At 28.9% G+C, this 20,194-nt stretch overlaps 2 protein-coding genes across 4 annotated transcripts; one reads left to right on the top strand and one right to left on the bottom strand.

The window, feature by feature from the left end:
• Positions 1–1,009: 1,009 nt before the first annotated feature.
• On the top strand, positions 1,010–11,609 carry LOC148235118 (dyslexia-associated protein KIAA0319). Of its 3 annotated transcripts, none has more exons than XM_088186449.1 (13): positions 1,010–1,043; positions 3,294–3,473; positions 3,535–3,765; positions 3,837–4,580; positions 5,094–5,332; positions 5,398–5,620; positions 5,695–5,852; positions 6,499–6,639; positions 6,712–6,952; positions 7,014–7,495; positions 7,559–7,793; positions 8,392–8,571; positions 11,341–11,609. In XM_088186449.1, the coding sequence occupies exons 2-13, from the start codon at positions 3,311–3,313 to the stop codon at positions 11,514–11,516; spliced, it is 3,213 nt and encodes a 1,070-aa protein (XP_088042575.1). In that variant the 5' UTR covers positions 1,010–1,043; positions 3,294–3,310; the 3' UTR covers positions 11,517–11,609. The 3 variants fall into 3 exon arrangements, with proteins under 3 accessions (XP_088042575.1, XP_088042576.1, XP_088042577.1); XM_088186450.1 differs by lacking the exon at positions 1,010–1,043 and adding an exon at positions 1,229–1,315; XM_088186451.1 differs by lacking the exon at positions 1,010–1,043 and adding an exon at positions 1,656–1,679.
• A 1,550-nt stretch (positions 11,610–13,159) lies between these two features.
• On the bottom strand, positions 13,160–18,051 carry LOC148235117 (androgen-induced gene 1 protein-like). Its single transcript, XM_088186575.1, has 2 exons — positions 17,814–18,051; positions 13,160–14,242 (listed from the first exon to the last, which is right to left on the bottom strand). The coding sequence occupies exons 1-2, from the start codon at positions 17,967–17,969 to the stop codon at positions 13,688–13,690; spliced, it is 711 nt and encodes a 236-aa protein (XP_088042701.1). The 5' UTR covers positions 17,970–18,051; the 3' UTR covers positions 13,160–13,687.
• Between the last annotated feature and the right edge of the window lie 2,143 nt (positions 18,052–20,194).

The following is a 20,194-nucleotide window of genomic DNA, read 5'->3' as shown; positions in this document are numbered from 1 at the left end:
TTAAAAATTATTTTTACAACTTTCAAATATAATATATTCAATTGGCTTAAATTTTACAAAAAATGTATTATTTAATTTTTGACAGATAAAAATTAGAGCAATAACTGGTTTATAGTCGATTATCTCGATACATGCACTTGTTGAGATTATCTAATTCTAACCGCCTCAAAAGGACGGAATAGCGTAGTCCGTAACGTCTCAGACCAAGTAACTCTAAGGTATCGGGTTCAAGCCCCAAGAGCGGCACTCGAATTTTTATTTATAAAAAATGCGCAAATATAAAAAAAACTGGCCCCAACTGCAGTGACATCTATTGGTTATACATTATATAATGCATACTAATTTATAATTAATAATAATATAGATGTCACTGATTCCCAGACTTTCAATCTGGTGGTTGATACTTGAATGTCATTATATCTGATTACAACAGCAGATTTAATAAAAAATAAAATAAACATTAAAATATTTTTTTTTTCTTGATTCTGAGAAACGATTATTTACTCCAATTGTAATCATGTTACCTAGCTGTTCCTATTTTATCAAGTATACATTACTTGAAAAAATAGGAAAAGCTTTTCGTTTATGCCGTTATACTGTTTAACTCGTTTATTTCAAAAATATTCGTGGGTACAATAGTATAAAGAAATGTTAAATACACAATACTGGTTCATAACCATTTCCATTGTTTATAATTAAAAAAATTATAAGTTATCCCCAAATATAATAGAGTAAAGATTGAATATTATACCGTGCATAATATTGAAAGTATAAAAAAACGGTGATTGGTATCACAAAATTTCACATTTCACATGCATACATAGTTATCAACAATAAGAATATTAAATTTATTGCTTTCGCATATTTGTTAAATTGTTTTTTATATAAATAAAGCTCATATAAAATTGTTTTCTCCATTTAGTGGTAAAATATCTAATGTTATTAGATAAATTGATTTTTAAATAGGATATTTTTGGTCATAACGCGCGTTTTATCACGTAATAGTTGCAACACTAGCTGTCACAGTGACAGGCTGGAGTGCGGTAAGGCCACCTGCACTTTTTACTAATTTGCGTTTATCTTTGCGGTCAGGTCCAGATTTTTCACACAATTATTGCGCACAATAAACTCGTTTCCTTTTCGACTAATTCTACTTCCTTCCCGCGAGCGCCCGTATGCTGTGTCGAACCTTATCGCGTGTACCTAATTAAAATAACATCTGCTGCATGTAAACTGTAAACACGGGCACATTAGCCACGCACTTTTCTCACTAACGAGCCATTTACGCGTTCTCGTTTCAACTTGCAAGTCAGAGGTGAGGTTGATACTATAATATTTGTTTGGTGGATTGAAATTCATGATTATTTCTTTTTTATATAATCTTCTTTTATTTTATAAGCATCAATAGTTATAATTCTATATATTATATTTCATGAGATAAATTCAATTAAAAATTTTCACGTTGTTTCAGTATGGACGATATTGTTTTATTTTGATTTCATGTTTGATAAAAGCTGAAATTAGAATTATTTATTTTAAACCGTAACCTCGAATTCTGTAATAAGTAAGTGAGAGTGTATTTGCGACCTCGAGAAGTGAAAGGCAATAAATATACAATCACAACAGTGAATAAATCTGAATTTAACAATGTTTATGTATAGCAGAAGTCGGGAAACTAGGTAAATTACTTCAGTTGGGGTAAAAATTAAAGCTTAATAAACAAATAAAATAAATAGGGCAATTATATCAATGTTATATTGTTTTGATCAAATCGTTGTTAATAGCAGAGACATTTCTTTAACTTCGCTCTTTTAAAGAAAATGTGAGTAATTGTCATTAAGAATTATGTTTATTTGAGCAGTATCACTGTACATCTACCGTGGTGTATCTTTCACTGTTTTGCATTACACCAGATAGTTATATATTTACATATATAACTGAAAAACATTATTTTCAATTTAATTGAATGCAAATGATTTCTTTAGAAAATAATAGCAATAAATTAAAGAGTACAAAATAAATGCACTAAAGAAAAAATATTTTATATTAATTTTATAAAAAATATTGAGAGCCTCTTAATTGATATAAAGAAATACCACAAAAGCCAAATATTTTAATAATATATAAAAATATGTATAGTAAATTATCGAAATTGTATAATAATAGAAAAGTGTTAAAATAAGTTATTAAAACATATTAATACAAAAAAGTAGTAAAATAAATCAACGCAATAAAACATTGAAAATCACTAATTTTTTTATAATTTACTGTAAATGCAATATAAAATAATTATAAGCAAATAACAAAAATAATGATGGAAATACTATCATTAAATAAATTGCTCACCATAGTATAAACAGACTAAATGAAAATCTGTTATCTACATCTTTATATGCCACCTGGTTTTGTTTCTAATAATTATATTGAACAATCAAACTTCTACTTGACTCATTTTTAACATCTTGATATGCTGTTCATTAACTCTATAATTTGTATTTCACCAAAATATTTTTTATAAAGATACTGTACTCAGGTTGTTCTAAGATTGTATTACTAACCACGAACAGCATACCTCTCACAATGACTTCATTGCATTTAGCTGAAATGCTTAAGTTTTCCAAATTTATCATCATCAGCTGACCTTCTAGAGTTATACTTATTAAAAAGTACTCTGACTTGTGAGAGGTAAATTTACTGGTGGAGTGTTTATATTTTAGTCCCAAGCAATGCATTCTTGGATTAACGAGAGGATATATATTCACTTAACCTACACGATTTATGTGAAAATAAATTAAGCGTAGTTCTCTTTATTTTTCTGTGAAACACCAATAGATTTGGTGTATCGATTTTATTGGTGGTTTTTCTGAAAACTGAAATCTGTATTCTCAAGCATCAATTGAGCTTTTTTTAAAGGAAAAAATAATATTTTCAAGCAGATGAAAATTTAAGATTAGATTAATATATTTAAAACCGAATTATGAATAATATTTTCTAGTACAATATTAATCATTTATATTAATTAATGTGTTTATTAAAAAAAGGTCACATTGGTAACTTTCATATTATTTTAGAATTTGATTTATAATAATAAATTTAAAATAAAATAAAATACGATTTTTAATTATAATAATTTTTAAGCGCATATTAACCATGGATTTAGATATAAATACATATGTAGATAAATACCCACATGTATAATGTATGATTGTAGCACTACAAATGATAAGCTATCTTCGTTAATTAATCAATTTATCCACTGTTAATTAATTATGTACCATTTTATTATATTCTAGATTGTTTTATTAAAAAAATGATATTTCTGAAGCGGAAAGACATGATTTTTTTTATACTCATAAACATATTGGTGCTTTTCGTCGAAATATCTTTCGGCCAAAGCTTATACGAAGATCGATGGTCAGAAATGACATGTCCTCGGCTATACCCTAGAAGTTTCGTCGGACACACTCCTAGAGGTATTTTATTTCTGATTATATTTATAAAGCAATATCTTATATCATATATTATTCGTTATAGGAAATTTGACAGCTGGTAATTATACTGAAAAACCAAAACTAAAAGGCCTCAAACAATGCGTAATGGGATGTTGCAATACGGACACTTGCAATGTTGTATTCATGCAAGACACTACGTGTTATCATATTGAATGCGTCAGTAACGAATTATGTTTACCTTTACTGCGATCTGAAAATCCTCTTCTTCAAGCCCACATCACAATGGTTTTAGTTAATCCTGTATTAGGAGACGGTAAATAGTTTATCTTAATTTTCGTCTTCATTATATTTTTCATGTCGTAATAAATTTATTTATAATTGTAGATAATTGGCTCGAGTTACTGGATCAAGCTAACGATTTAATCTTATCAAATCCATCATTGGAAGATGAAATCATCAATAATTTAGCTAGTGTTAATCACAGAGAGAGCATACTCAATGACGGAGGACCAATGGAAGTCATCAAATATAAACAGCCGTACTCTGAATTGCAAGAGTCTGAGATAATATCGCATTTCAGTCAAAATATGGGCCCGAAAGCTAAATATATGGGTTTGAGTCACTTTACCGATAAAAGCAACACGGATATGATGATGGACGCTTCAGAAATGATCACGGAGAAATTGATAACTTGCGAAGTCGGTATTATATCAGATTGCCTGAATAACGAAGAGTGCGTCAGTATTATTTCAAAATCTAGATCTGGAGTTTGCAAGTGTATGAAGGGATTTGTCAGAAACGGCACTGGAGTTTGCGATAGATCTATCGAGGTATCTCCGTATTCGTTAAGTTTTGATATAAAGGGTGGAGAGAAAGAGAGCGATACTTTTGTTATTAGTGATGAAAGCGGCAAACCAAAGAAAGTTGAGATAAGTTCTAAGCAAACGGTAGAGTCTTCGTCTGAACCGAATACTAAAAAACTTATGGTTTCGGCTATCTCGAAAGAGATACGATTGCCCGAAAATGAAGTCACTCTTTTCGCTTACACAATTCCCGACGAAAAGACTAGTAGTGATCATTACAATTATATGTGGACAATGGTCGAACAACCAAAAGGGGGATTCACTGGTAAGTTATTAGGTTTAGAAATGACTGTCTATTTTTTTAGAACATATTTGAAAATTTAAACCTTTTTGAACCTGCAATATATTAATTGTGGTTTGTATAATATTCGCTTTCGTGTTCGGTTTAGTCCGCTTTTTGCTCCTGATTATATCATATCCTTCAATACTGTAACACAGATGACGTTTTTTTACTCAATTATTTTCATCTACAAGAACATACTAGTGTTTCGAATGCTCCGCATTTTTTTTGAAGATTCTGCTGTCTTGTGTTTCATGTTGAACTCGTAAATTTATTATTTATTTACTGTACCATATTTCAAAAGAAATAACACAAATATACATAATTTTGACTCCAAATAAGATAGAAATTGTAGCAACCTACTTAATAGTTTACTACAGTTAGCTTATTTCAAACTCGGACCATTTTATACTAAGTCAAATTCAACCGCTTAATGTCAAGTAACTAAATACAATTCTTAACATATATCATGAAATATTATGTATGATTATTTTTCAGGTAACATGAAAGGACAAAACAGTGCCACTGTAACATTATCTCAATTGACAGAAGGAAATTATCGGTTTAAAGTATCTGTGACAAGCAGTATAACAAATTCCATAGGTGAAGCTTTTGCAAATGTCACGGTTTTACCCGCAAACAGGATGAACAAGGCTCCGATTGTTGTAATCACACCTCCACTACAAACTGTAAAACTTCCCAATACCGGAGCCGTTCTGGATGGAAGCGATAGCAAGGTAGAATATGCCCTTGATTATCAAAACCGAATTATAGTTTGTTTATTTATGTGCTAATTTTTAAGGACGATGATGCAATAATATCTTGGCGATGGGAGTTAACGTCAGGTCCATTAGGGTATCAGCCTCCTGTTTACGACGGTCCGACTTTACAGTTGAAGGATTTGAAGTTACCTGGAAATTATACGTTTAGATTGACAGTAGAGGATTCTGATCATGTTAAGAACTCAACTACTGCCAATATAACAGTTTTGAATCATACTGATTATCCTCCAGAAGCTAATGCTGGTATTATTATAAAATTACACATAGTTTTATGTATCTATCTGTGTTATTAATCTGTTTATCTTGATTGTGTTAAGGACAAGACGTAATTATTTATCTTCCGACTAATAATCTTACGCTGAACGGAAGTTTGTCTACTGATGATCATGAAATAACTACTTGGGAGTGGACAAAGTCGTCTCAAGATCAAAATAAAGCAGTTGACATGCAGAATACACATTCTCCATATTTACAGGTACGCTAATATAATTATATATCTTATAGATCAGATTATTTCTTTGTTATATTTTTGACAGAATGAAAGAAACATTATATAAATAAGGAATGTTGCCAAAGTTTTTTCTTCTATTTAATTGGAATCTGAAAACGAAGCAAATCTTGACATGCTTATTGTTGATTAGGAACATCGGTCATTTTGAATGCTGTTGTCGTTTTATAGATATACTTGATAAATATAGTTGTGATAAATTCGCAGCTATGGAAGACGTAGTATTCATAAAGAGAAATAATTTTCTTATTATAGAGAGTATTAAGACTTCATAAACCATTCAGTGTTTGAGGGCATTTTTTATGTCTAATTGAATCGAAAAGATCAGTAGAGTCTTTAAAATTGATGAGCATGCGGCCAATCAAACACTGTAGTCGACAAGAAAAATATTGATGCCGTGAAAATAACTAGTGATGAATAATATACGTTTGGTCATTTCAGAAATTCAAATGTGATCTCTAATGATCACATATTTCTGAAGTCATTTAAGATGTTCTCAGGTTCTGAAAATATTTTAAAATGTCATGAATATTGTGTTTTGTAACATAGAAAAATATTTTTTTTCAAATAATATTTTAACGATACCATTTATTGTTGTATTTTTAAATTTTAGCTTTCAAATTTATCGGAAGGGGTTTATACGTTTATTTTAAAAGTTACCGATTCTTCTGGTCAATCTTCAAAAGCCGATGTACACGTATTTGTCAAACCTCCGACGAACAACCCTCCAACTGCAAAAGCCGGAAAAAATCAGGTTTGTATTAAATTTTTATTAAGATATATCTAATGCTACTTTTAATTAATGTGAATATGGTTTCTATTTTAGTATATATCTTTACCGTTAACCTGGGTCACTTTAAACGGCACTGAATCAATGGACGATCACCGAATAGTAGCTTACACTTGGAAGATGCTCAAAGGACCCAACAACGCCACCATCACTCGTTTCAACGAATCCATAACGAACATGACCGGCCTAACGAAAGGTGAATATCAAGTGCAATTGACCGTTATGGACGATAATGGAAATTCTGAATTTGATGTTGTTGATATCACTGTTTCACAAAGTAAGTTTTTGATTTTATTCTAATTGATAAAAATCTTTTATTAAACTAATAATAATTTTAGATAAAAATGCTCCACCGAAAGCAAACGCCGGCGGCGATCAAACAATTATATTACCGACCAGCGTCATGATCTTGAATGGGTCTCAATCTAAAGACGATTTGCGTGTAGCTAAATGGCGCTGGATTCGCCAACCTATTGGCTTAGCAACTGGAAAAATTATTGCTAATACAGACGAAAAGGCCGTTTTGATGCTGACTGACATAGTTCCCGGAAGATATGTGTTCGGATTGACAGTTTGGGACGATCAAGGACTCTCCGACACTGACACCGTCAGTATTAATGTAAAAGAAGATCCTAATAAACGCAATTTGGTTCAGCTCACTCTGAACGTTCCTGCTGGAGTTTTGACGTTCGGTAAAATAACATCATTAGAGCAGAAGCTGGGATTTTTATTGGGGGAGTCTTATAATATTAACATAAGCGAAATAAGAGCCGATCAGTTGACCACTAAAGCGCAAGTGATATTTTCAGTAACTGATAAGGTAGTCGATTTGTATTCATTAAATGATTTTCAATGTATTGTTAATGTTTATTTTACATTATAGAAAGATTTAGTGACATATTTATCTGGACCTGAAGTCGTATTAAGATTAAAAACTAAATTGCGACGAGATGCCGGACTTTTGGAGTTGAGTGTCGCAAATTTAGATACCGTCGTTTGTCAGAATAATTGCTCAGGTCATGGAGTGTGTAATGAACCAACTCGGCAATGTCATTGTGAAGCGTTTTGGATGGAAAATATATTCACTCCGTTCATCGAAGACTTGGACGCTAATTGTGGTATGTATTTTTAATTTATTGTATAATTACTGTAGTATACAGCGTAATTTATGTCCATCTAACAGATATACAAGTTTATTTATGTTCATAAACATATATATTTATTCGTAAGCTCGTTACTTATTTCTCTGTAAAACTTGAGAATATGGCATTGATTAGTCTGATGGTTAAGTTGTTGTTAAAACAGTTTGGAAAGAAAAGTCTCGTTTTTGAACTTTGGCGAAACTCATTGCTTTGTGCAGCAATATCGGTTTTCGTCAGTAGACTGGGCATGTAGAATGAATGAATGAATATCAATATAATAAGCCCATTTTTATACAACTATCTTTAGGCGTGTGTCTTTAAAACTTATAAGGGTTGAGTTTTTATCCTGCAGTAACTGATGATTATTGATTGTTTTTTAACGTTTGAGTGGATATTGTGCAGCATGCGTGTGTTTTGCATGATTTCTAACATTATTTTTTTAATGTTAAACTACTGTCGTTTACAAGATTTTTAATGTTTTGTTTTGAACGCCACCTGTGTCGTTTGTACGATTCCTAATGTTTTGTTGAAACTCTCACAATGTAATAATATTTTTGATTATATTTTTTTTCAGATTGGTCTATTCTTTATGTGGTGATAGGCGGCCTAGTGATTGGTTTATGTATAATTGCTCCAATATGGGGCCTCTGTTATCTAATTCAGAAGTTGTGCTCGAGAAAGAGCAGTAATCCCCATAGAAGAGCCGCTCGATATACTTTATTAGGCGGAGGTGACGAAGAAGAAACGACTCGCTGTAAGATTTTTGATTATTATATTGATGCATTGGCTATTCATATTTACCCTGTGGTACTGGCGCCTGCTAGTGGGACTAGTACTGGCGCTCGGTCTCAGATCATCATGGAATTATCAACTATAAATAAATTTATAATATTATTATTGACAGAAAATGCATATTAAACTATTGTTTTTGTATTTTTTAACCAAGTAAATAACTTTTATATTTACAATGATTAATCCTAATAATGAAATAATATAATAAATAATATAAGAAGACACAAGCTTGTCAAAAATTGTCAAAATAAATTAATTAATTTAACAAAATATGATAACAAAATTAAATATCAAAACAAAAAACCTCTACATAACTCATTTTTGTAAATCTATAAAAAATGTTTATTATTATAAAATAAAATTTATAATAAAAAAACATATTTTTACAGAACTAAAACTTTTACGAAAAAAAATGTAAACACACTTACCTTCTTTTATAATTGATGGTATGTAAAATTTGTACGAGTAATAGGACTGGCCTAATATGCAGAATTCTTGATTTTTTACACGAGATGTGGCACAAACGACATCAGCATATACTAAACATAATTCTAGGATGGTACCTAATTAGTCACGGTGCACCCATTCCTATATGAAAAATTATAGCAATAATAAAACTTGCACTGCCAGTGAGACCGGTGCCAATACTGGAGCGTTAAAACAAATTTATCATATTAGTCCAAGAACAACTATTATGTCAATTTTTATGGTTTCTTTCCTATAAATGCATAGTCATAGAGCAAATAAAAGCAATCAGAGACTTCATGAAGTTTGATTGTGTTACAATTTTTGGTTGTTGAAATGATTCAATGATCTCGAAAACTACTTTGATAGAAAGCTGAAATTACGTTAATAAAATGTGCTATGTTATATTAGTCATACAATATTTATACTGGGACGTCATTGACAGGTGGGGGCATTTCCTTGAATAAGGCCAGAAAAATGCATGTCATTTAATGAAATACTATGAATCTTAACAGATTCGCGTTGGGGCATAAATTGTATAAAATTACTTACTGAGGGGGGCCGTTTTGCAAATTTACAAGAAATTAGCATTGTCTTGGGAAAAATTCATAACTTTTAAACTTGTAAGAATTGAAAAAAATAGAGGTTGTTTCCTCATTATCCGAATAAATAAATAAAAACATATTTTTAATGGTTCTCAATTTTTGTTATGCGCATTTTGTTTTTTAATTTTTTTTAAAAAAATTGAAAAGTAGTCTAAATTTTGATAAATTTATTTTAAAAACTTTGATAAAATTGTGAAATGAGTTTTATTATATTATTTAATGTAAATAAATAAATTAAATATTCGATGGTTCTCAATCTATATTCTTGTGTTTATTAAATTTCTTAAAGAAAACTGATAATTTCCAAACGTATGGGAGTTAAAAAAAATGATTGAATTTGGTATATATATATATAATTAAATATATACAAATAAATATCGTTTAGGTGGTTCTCAATCTGTGTTCCTTGTATTTATTTATATTTTTATGAAAAACCGTAATAACTTTTAAATTTGTAATCGTTTTGGGAAAATTCATAGAGTAAATAAATTATTATTAAATTACAGTTAAATAAATTACTATTTATATTTATATTACATCATCCCACCGCCAACTTCTCCGCCACCGCTCGGAGAAAACATCTCGCCATTTATCATCTGTCGCAACTTATGTAAATATAATGTAATAAAACTAAATAGATTCCACCCTGAGACTCACTGATAAAAAACTGTATCAAATCAATCTCGAAAATATTTTTTAAAATATGTCTTTTCAGTGAATTTATATCGGAATACATTTTCACCGGTAGATATATATTTTTTACCAGTGAAAATATAATTTATCTGACAGGTAAAATTATATGATATCATTTACATGCAATGTATAAATTTTACAGTGAATGTGTATTTTTTGTGAAGTTATATCTTCCTTAGTAAAGTATAAAATACATTTTCACCAGTAGATATTTCTTACTAGTGAAAATATAATTTAACTGATAGGCGCTAGTGAAATTATATGCTGCTCTATAATGTCTATGAAACTTAATTTGATAGTTGCGAAACGTACATTTGCTGTTCAAACCCAAACCTAACCTATGCGAATTAACCAAATCTATCTTCATCTATTGAAATCTCTAAAACTAATTATAGTTTTAAAACTTCCGTTAGGTCAAGTCCAAAATATAAACCAAGCCAACTCGACTCCCAGGGGGAAATAAGCGGAAGAAGTACAGACAGACGTCGCATTTCGCATATTGCTCAATATTTTGTTTGGACTTGGATATTACACTATGTTTTAAAAATATGATAGCTATCCGTAACGATATTACTATGGACTTTTGCTATAAGAGGGCTGATCAAAGTATATTCAAACAGAATTTTGGTCAATAGGAGAGCGCAAAAACAATTAACACTTCTCAGAAGTCAAAAATTCACGTCAAAAGCAATAAAATCGTGTCGGCGCCGTTGCAGTGGGAACGCTCGGTAACGAGCATTCCCACTGCTACCCGGAAAAAGCTGAAATGACGTCCTTGTATTTATAAAGCATTTACTTTTATCTAATGTTATATAATAAGTAATTTTATTATCTTTAAAAAAATAATAGTATGAAATATTAATTACATAACTGCTTTTAGCTGATAAACTGATTATTTAAAATTTCATATCTATAATTTTTTATTAATTTACTTGCATTATGATAACACATATTATTGATTTTTTCAGTTACACCGAGCAAAATGTCAGTATCCGACACAGACACTGATTCAGACGTACTCTTCGAATCACGCAACAAAGGAGCTGGACGCTTTGCGAACGGTGAACTAAGGTCCAATGGTCACTTTGGCAAAAACTTATCTCGCAACGGTGTGGCTAAATCTAGCCGCCGAATTAAAACCTAAAAGTGTGTATTTTAATAGCAATAGTTTGACATGTATCTATGTATTGTATTACATACGACCATTTAAATTTGAAGTGAGAGGTGTTAGGAAAAATGGCATTTAACTAAATGTTATGCAAACTATAGGCATTCATGTTGAGAGAAGGCATGTAAAGTATCCAATGATGTATTTATCGATTGCCTTATTGTATACAGTGTTTGTTGATTTTATTAGAGAAGTTTTTAGCGGGGTGACAGGCATGATTACATCGATTACGATAATATGAAGATAAAAAATTTTAGATCGTTACCAAAGATTGAACTTGTCCATTTTTTTAAACGATTATATACTTCCATATGTTGCATTCCTATTTTATTTACAATATTTGAGCAATTATTTATAATGTATACTTTAAATGTTAATTCTAGTCATACTAGGTGGTGAATGATTTATATGTTATTTTTTAATAAATACTAATTATTATTAATAATTTAATATTATATGTTGTGTCGCTTTATATATTTAAAGTATCGTCTTAGTTTATTTATGTGGATTTTTTTATTGTGAAATCGGAGCTTAGAATTTATTTTTGTTACTTGACATGTGCTTTCACATCAGCACAATGATTATTGTGTTATTATATGTGTAAAAACAATACATGAATCAAAGTGTAAAAATTGAAATAATAGTGTTTCAGTACACTTTTTGTATGTTATTATGATTAGTGTAACTGGTCAGCCTAAGTATGTGTAAGTTAATATTTTTTAAGTACTTAATTTTTTTAATATTAATTTATAGTTATGAACGTTGCCAAAACCTAGTCAAAAATATTTTGGTAAATATATATTTTTCAAAGAAAGAGGCTAATATGTCATTATTAATTAATACATCTTATCTTACGATTTTTATAAGTCATCATAGAGCTTTACGATATCATTATCACTTTATCATATTAGATCAAATTTGAGTACATATATTATATTGTTATGTATTATTTATTTTATGAAAGTATTAATAGAACAGTTTAATACAATTAGAATACGTTCGGAATAAGGATTCTAGTTTGTATTTGTATGCGTGTATATTGTGGCTCAAAACAATTTCGCTCAGAATATTATTTATTTTTTTATTAAAAAAAAATACATGTTTATTTAACATGAATTTATGATATTACAAAGATTCCTGTATAAATTGGTAGACATTATACTATATTTCCTTGGATTGGGCGGAAAATGGTTTTCTTTTTCCGAGTTTTGACATTATTCTAAAAATATTAAATGAATCATAATTAATTAACCTAATCGAAACAATAATATAATAAATTTAATTTTCATAATAATTGTTACCTTTTTTTTTAAAAGAAATCCTAAAAAATATAATCAAGAACGTTTCGTGTCACACTGCACATCGAAAATAAATAACAGCGATGACAAATCAACGAATGTCGTTGAAAGAGAAAGCGAGACAATGAAGATTCTAAGTCAATAGGCATAAATGCGTATATCTTTTCTCCCTCTCATATATACAATACATTCGCATAACGGAATCCTTATCCCGAGCATACTCTATTTATATGTTATACCATTTTATCATAATTTGTGCTTTTGTGATTAAACGTTTTGTGATTATAACGTATACATTTTAGAATAAAAAGAATATCGAAATAAGTTTTGTTTTCTATATTTAAGAACCACTGGATACATATTTTTTTTTATTTAAAATCATTAACATTGAACTATAATTAATTGCTATTACAAATATATAAATTAAATATGTAGACTGCTGTAAAAAAATACGCATATTGTTTTTATGTAAATAAATAATAAAGTCAAATTAAATAAATGAAACTACATCCTAATATGGAATGCATATTCGATTATAGATTGATAAATACTATCAACTTGTCATCAGGTATGATACAAATAAAATTACATAATTATGACTAAGAGGACAATACACTTCTAGGGTCACAAGATCCAATCAATATGCATATGTATGTTGTTTGTAACAATGGTTGTAACAATTATAGGTTATCTGGCTATAATAACCTTACATTTAAAAAGATAATTATGTCACGAACGTATATATATCATTACTTAATTACATTAACAAGAAAATTTCAATGTTAAATAATAAATAAAAAATACAATTTCACTATAAAAGTTGTTTAAAAAAAACTTTAAATTAATATTTTAGTTTGGTTTCTTTTTTTCTGAATTGTTAATTTCTATTAATTGTTTCGACCAGAGCTTGTTATTTAAAAATTCGCCTAAAAAGTATATAACGAAACCGAGCATGATGATAAATATAAAGAAAAGCATTCTCAACGGTAAGTTTAAAACTCCGAAGATTGGATACACCCATTTTCCAGTATAAAAATAAATCGCGTGCAACCATATTATGTAAATCAATAGGTAAGCAGCTATTCCTATGATTCCGTTCTTTTTTGACGGATATTTTCTGAAGGTTACGTACATTTCAATCAAGATGTTGTTTGCAATGTTTGTGTGTATCAAATGGTTGAACCACGTGGGATAGAATTCCTCAAATACTCTTGGCATCACCAATTCTTTGTTGATAGCTATCAAAGTCCAAAATATCACCGTTATGCAGATTGCCGATGGAAACACCAGAGCGCTGAACATATAATCTTTCAATTGTCTGATATAAGGAAGTTTAGCTTTATACTCGTTCGTCCCCACAGCATCGTTGATTAATGCAATGAAAAAGTAAATGATTTGTAATATCTGAAACATTAAAAAGAGCATGAAGGATTATAAAATACAACTTTTCTATCTAGATACATGTATATGTATGTATATAAAAATCACGTGGTATATGTATTTTCAGAACTACTGCTAGACTTTCAGCTAGAAAACTAAAATTTTGCATTCGCTCATAGTCGTTGGACTGGATGCGGATTATCATAAACATAATATCCGGCTAATTTTGTATTATGGTTAAAATATTCATGACAATGCAAAAAAAAATCCAAATCCGTGTGTCACTAAAAAATGGAATATTACTTACTAGAAAAAACTTATAATTTAATTATTCTCAAAATAAGTAATGATTTTTATCGCTATCTATATTATAATCATACTGGTTAGCTTCACTGCATAAATAAACACACGAATCAGAGAATTGTATTATTATTAGAAACTAGTCTGTTTTGCGTTGAGTGCTTATGATCTCTCGCTTCGCGCTTCAATGTATGAGATGAAGTCCGACGAATCTGAAGTCTGGAAGCGACAAGTTAATATTAATAATGGCAGTCTACTAATATTGTGTGTAGTATATAAAGCCATTTTTTTGCTCCCAGTATATTTTTATACATATTTTAAGTTACATATCTTCTTTATATAAATATAAATACCTATTAAAAATATACGTATTTGTAACGTAATAATGTACCGCTATCGTTCTAATGGGGTTAATCGAAAAGAAAAGCAGATTTTTACATATGTAAAACATGCCGCAACTCCAAAAGAAGTAAATATTTATTTTTGCAAGTTGTAATCCAAAGATGTTCAAAGCCAACTTTTAGGATTTTTTTTGCTAATATTTATTATTCGAGTGTTTTAAGAAAAAGCCAATACCTAATAACACGCCACGTTTTTATATTATTAAATGGAAATTCGTTTATAACATATATTAATTAATATACTAATTGATTTGATTAGTATATTAATTATCTACAGATGTTTTCAAATATTTTTACTCATATAACATTCCCTTAATCGTTCTTAATATAATATTATACAACGAAAGTCCAGATTTAAATGTTTCACTGTACTATTTAAATCGATTAATGACTATAACTACTATATATCCCTAATTTTTTTAGTAAATTTAATTGCTCTTTGAAGTCATAGAAAATAGCAATGTCAAATATCCACGTTCTGGAGATAGTCCTTTTATATTAGTCTTTGCCGACTCCGATGTTTAATAATACCCAGAGTTAAAATATCTGTCCTGGTTACAATTAATGGGATTCATAGTTCGTTTCTTATTTGACGCGTGAAAATTAATCTTAATTTTGACACTGTTTTGATAATTAATGTCTTTACGTTTTTAAAATTTTCCAGCACATTTTTTCTTTTCGTTATATGTGTTCAAGTCCAATAATAACAAAATTTTGGATTTCTAGTCACCATACAAAACAAACGTTCACAAAAATCGCCATCTTCACAATAAATTTGTCTTTAAAACGCCCACTGTAAAAAGTGAGTAGAAATTAATTAAATTTGCATAGTGCTTCTTATCTGTAAATATATTATTTTATATATTTAATTAAGTCAATTAGTTATTACTTATTAGGTATATAAAACACGAATAAATTATAGGTTTAATGATACGTATATACATAACCACTTTTATGCTATTCACTCACATAGCAATCTACAAAAACTAGTCTAAACCAATTTTTTTTTGTTCTATTTTTTCTTTATCGTAACTTTATAAGTGTCATATAACTCACATTTAGCAATTTCGCATAAATATGCAGTAAAATATGCATAATGATGTAAATACATAAATAAATAACTCGCAGTGAAAGTTTTCTTGTCAAAAATTACATCTAAATGTAAAATTATTGATATAAAATATTTAGTATCAAAAGACATTGAATCATTGAACAATAATATAACTAAGTTATGCTTCGAATTAAATATAGGCTGATTAGTCATTATAGAAAACGCCACTACAATTTAAATTTTTCCCTAATATATTATTTTATTCAGAAAGTATAAATATGAAAATTGCTTTAACATTGAATTACAAGTTAAAGGAAAAAATCTCGAACACAATGACACCAGACAATACACCTATAAAAAGTTTGTATATTTTATATATGATGTATTATTATTAAATAGGATATCTTTCTTCTGTAAATAATACACATTTTTATACCATGCATGATCAATTAAGTTTTTCATTTTACGGAAATAATTGAGTAATAATTATAAAAAATCATTTCATAACTTTAACTTCGACTTCAACGCATTAACATTATTTTATATTTATCATGGCACCGAACAGCCGTTATTTCTAGCTCAGTTGTGAATACATCTACCTAATTTGTTCGATCTCCGATCGTCATGTACTTCAGAAAAACAAATGCCTTGTCAACAAGTCGTAACGACTAAAAACATTTGAGTTAAAATGTGTTTTAACATATTTATGCGTATTTTCTCACAGTCGTTTGTCCCATTAGTATGTTTAAATAACTGTCAGTGCAAATAAATGAGCATATTTTTTTATAAATTGAAGATTTAAATATATATTTTTATTTACTGAAAATTTGAGGTTTAATTAATGGCGCAGTCTGTAAATTTTATCAAAAATAAAAATTTAATTGAAAAGTTGGGAAACATCGCATATATTGCCTGAAATATTACTATTTAAATTATTTTTATTACTAAATTGCAATTAATCTAGATGGTTGTTGTCATTTACATTGTATAAGTCTTCAACAGCGTTAAAACGGTAATTATCCATCAACTACTCTAGATTGTGTTATGTAAATTGTATTCGTTTTACAAAGAACTAAAATTATATACGATTTCACTAATTGATTAATTGAAACATAATAAATTATTTTTATGCTTTATGTTTTGGTTACCCCACATATAGGGGTAATATATCGAAGTTAATTTCTTAATAAAGAAAAACATAATAATTTTTAATGGATTACTGAAAAAGTTATATGAAAATATGATTTGAAACAATGAGCCTTTTGATAGTTCACAAGTTCCTCTACATTATTGCTGAGAAAGTACAAGTTAAAAGTAATTGTGACAATATTATATCTATTTGGAAAACCTTTATCTAAGTACTGGGGAATAAATATGCTATACTTCAAAAAATATTCAAATTACAATGAGACATTTTACGATACCGGTAGAGACAGGTTATTATTAATTTGCGAGATGATGTGTTGATAAAGATGCTTTAAAAATAAAATATACTCGACTCGATAAATATTTAGCATTTATAGATGAAAGGAAAAATATAAAAAAAGGTATTATTATCGACCGGGGCAGAACTAAAACCATCGAATGCTGTCAGATGTTAATTGATTTTTGCGATCATTAACGAATATAGAAAACATTACAAATACATTCGTTTTACCCGTGCATACTAATACTCCAGTAGTCTGTACATTCATCATAAAACATAGCGCTCCATTACTTTTAGATTTACAAACAAATAGTACTGAGAAAGGTTTTTTCACTTTTCTCATAACGAGAAAAATGTAAGTTGTTGTTATAATGTAGTGTTAAAAACTCGATCGTAATAAAATAATAACGTACTGACCATATTCCATACTGTTAAAAGTTCTAATTTTCCTTTAGAAAATTTAATCGAGTCCTTGGGCCATAATCTGTCCGGAATATCCACGCAGTAATAGCCATACCAAATAGTGAACAAATTAATTGAAAATATTAGCAAATGAACACCGCTAATAGTCATTTTATAAATTTATGTTCAATTACAGGTAAGAGAAGACGCGCGTCTAGTTTCGACAATGAGTCGGTACAAAAAGAATCGTAAGACTACATAAGAAGGAATGATAAATCATACATCATAAAAAACGGTCACAACAGCTTTTTTGAATTAAAATATATGCAAATAAAAGAATATTAACATATTTTTTTAGAATTTTATATATAATCATTTTAATTAAATATTTTTTGACAACCATCCTAATAATATTTTTAGTTTATGACTAAAAAATAAGAATAATAATAAACTGGAACTTTATTTTATATGATAACTAGCGGACCAGGCAATGCTTCGCTATTGCTAAATTTGAGTATATACATATGTAAATTAGACCCACCAAAAACACGGTAAATTTGGAACGTGCTATTTGGGTGCGTGTAGTTGAGGGACTAGAAAATACTTGTATACTTTTTTTCAATACGTACGTACAAAACTGCCTGTGGTGAGATAATAATAAAAAATAATGTGTATTAGTTTATTTAAATCAAATTCAGTAAAAAACGGTGATATTTGTCTTTACAAACACCCACTAATCAAGCACGTGAAAGTCCATGGTCATATACATACATATGTATATCTTATATAATGCAATTGTTAAAGTAAATTGAAAAAAATATTATGAAAAAGAAGTAAAAAAATTAATCATTTTTGGAAAAAAAATTAGATGATTTTATTGGCAATTGTGGGAGGAAGAGTAAAGGCAAAAATTGATACAGCTTATTCTATTTCAGAAGCCGAATGCCACTGGCATATAGTCGTTCTTGTATTTTATTAGCTGTGCATCTTATATGAACAAATTTAACAATTTTATGAGCAAAATAAATATATTTATTCCTTACTCAAATTCATCAGTAGTGTGTTTTGATATTATCGTGAATCGTATCTTCAATATATCAACAATTTATTGGATTTTGTTTTTCCGACTAATTTATTATCAGTTATAACGAGCGTGAGACTAATTTTTTTCGCAATTATATCAATAAATAATCTTTTTCGCAATTTAATCAATAAATGATAATTTAAAATAGAAATCGATTTATCTTATCTTTATGGCAAAGTTTTTTGGTCAATGTAAATATTACTTTTTAATTGTACTTTAAAGTCTGTATATGTCATTTCAGTAATTCTAACTATTAATATACTTACAGTAATCCCCCGACTTACGCGAAATCGATGTTACGCTGTTTTTAAAATTAAAAAAAAAACATTGAATACTTTCTGGAAGAAACTTTGCCTATTTTTTTTCAAAATGAGACAGAAATAACGCCAGAAACTAGTAATGTAGTTAGATTTGGAAGTTGACGGTGATGATGTTAAAGAGTTGCTGGAGTCGCATAGTCAGGTGCTGACAATCGACGAGCTTATAGAGATGTTTGTTCAGCTTCGCCACAAAAACAGATGACAATTGCAAGCTGAAGAGGTCTCAGATCTATTGAAAATGGTTTAAAAATCTTAAAAATCATAGATCCTAACGAAGAGCGAATTACAACCACAAAATAAGGAATAAAAAAAATTTAGCTTGCTACGAAGAAATTCTGCGAGAAAAAAATAGGGCATTGTGTCATCAGACGAATTTGTTAGATTTTATGAAAGCATTGAAATAACTTTTTCATGTAACTCAATTATTTTTTGTACAAATAACAGCAATTCTATTAAATATTTTCCTATAAAAAATAGTGTTTTTGTTAGTCTCTGGTATAAATTAAATAAAACTCGTATGTATTTATAAGCAAATTTGTACTCTGTCTTACGCGATTTTCGTCGGTCCCACCTATCGCGTAACTTCGGGGATATTACTGTACCTATTTGACTTCTGAACCCTTATATGGAATAATTGAACTATGACCCCGTAATGTATTATACGTTATGTTACAATAGCTAACTCCTACCTATATTTTTTAATAATGCAACATTTCCGATTTATCATACACTTTTCAACCTTCATTTAGTTAGATACCGATCCTCTTTTGTTTGTTATTCCATGACGTAACTCATATTTCCTACAATACTATCAGCTAAGTTTTTAAACTACTTTTAAGTACAAGAGATTCTTTTTAATCTCACCATTCACAGTACATATTACTTTACTGTTATGTCTTATTTATGTAAGACAGTATTAATGAAACATTTTATATAATTTATTATATGTTATACAATTGTATTTAATCATATATATGCTTGTGTATAAAACT

This window comes from Plectrocnemia conspersa, unplaced genomic scaffold (assembly GCF_051122295.1).
Source record: "Plectrocnemia conspersa isolate PC_06_02 unplaced genomic scaffold, ASM5112229v1 ptg000005l, whole genome shotgun sequence".
Taxonomy (NCBI): Eukaryota; Metazoa; Arthropoda; class Insecta; order Trichoptera; family Polycentropodidae; genus Plectrocnemia; species Plectrocnemia conspersa.
This window is presented reverse-complemented; position numbering and strand designations above follow the sequence as displayed.

Excerpts from the sequence above, each read along its gene's own strand:
- LOC148235117 (XM_088186575.1), bottom strand. The coding sequence starts at position 17,969 with ATGACTATTAGCGGTGTTCATTTGCTAATATTTTCAATTAATTTGTTC. Across the intron at positions 14,243-17,813 it reads TTTTAACAGTATGGAATATG|ATATTACAAATCATTTACTT; the intron begins GTCAGTACGTTA and ends TTAATGTTTCAG.
- LOC148235118 (XM_088186449.1), top strand. The coding sequence starts at position 3,311 with ATGATATTTCTGAAGCGGAAAGACATGATTTTTTTTATACTCATAAAC. Across the intron at positions 3,766-3,836 it reads TAATCCTGTATTAGGAGACG|ATAATTGGCTCGAGTTACTG; the intron begins GTAAATAGTTTA and ends TTATAATTGTAG. Across the intron at positions 4,581-5,093 it reads ACCAAAAGGGGGATTCACTG|GTAACATGAAAGGACAAAAC; the intron begins GTAAGTTATTAG and ends ATTATTTTTCAG.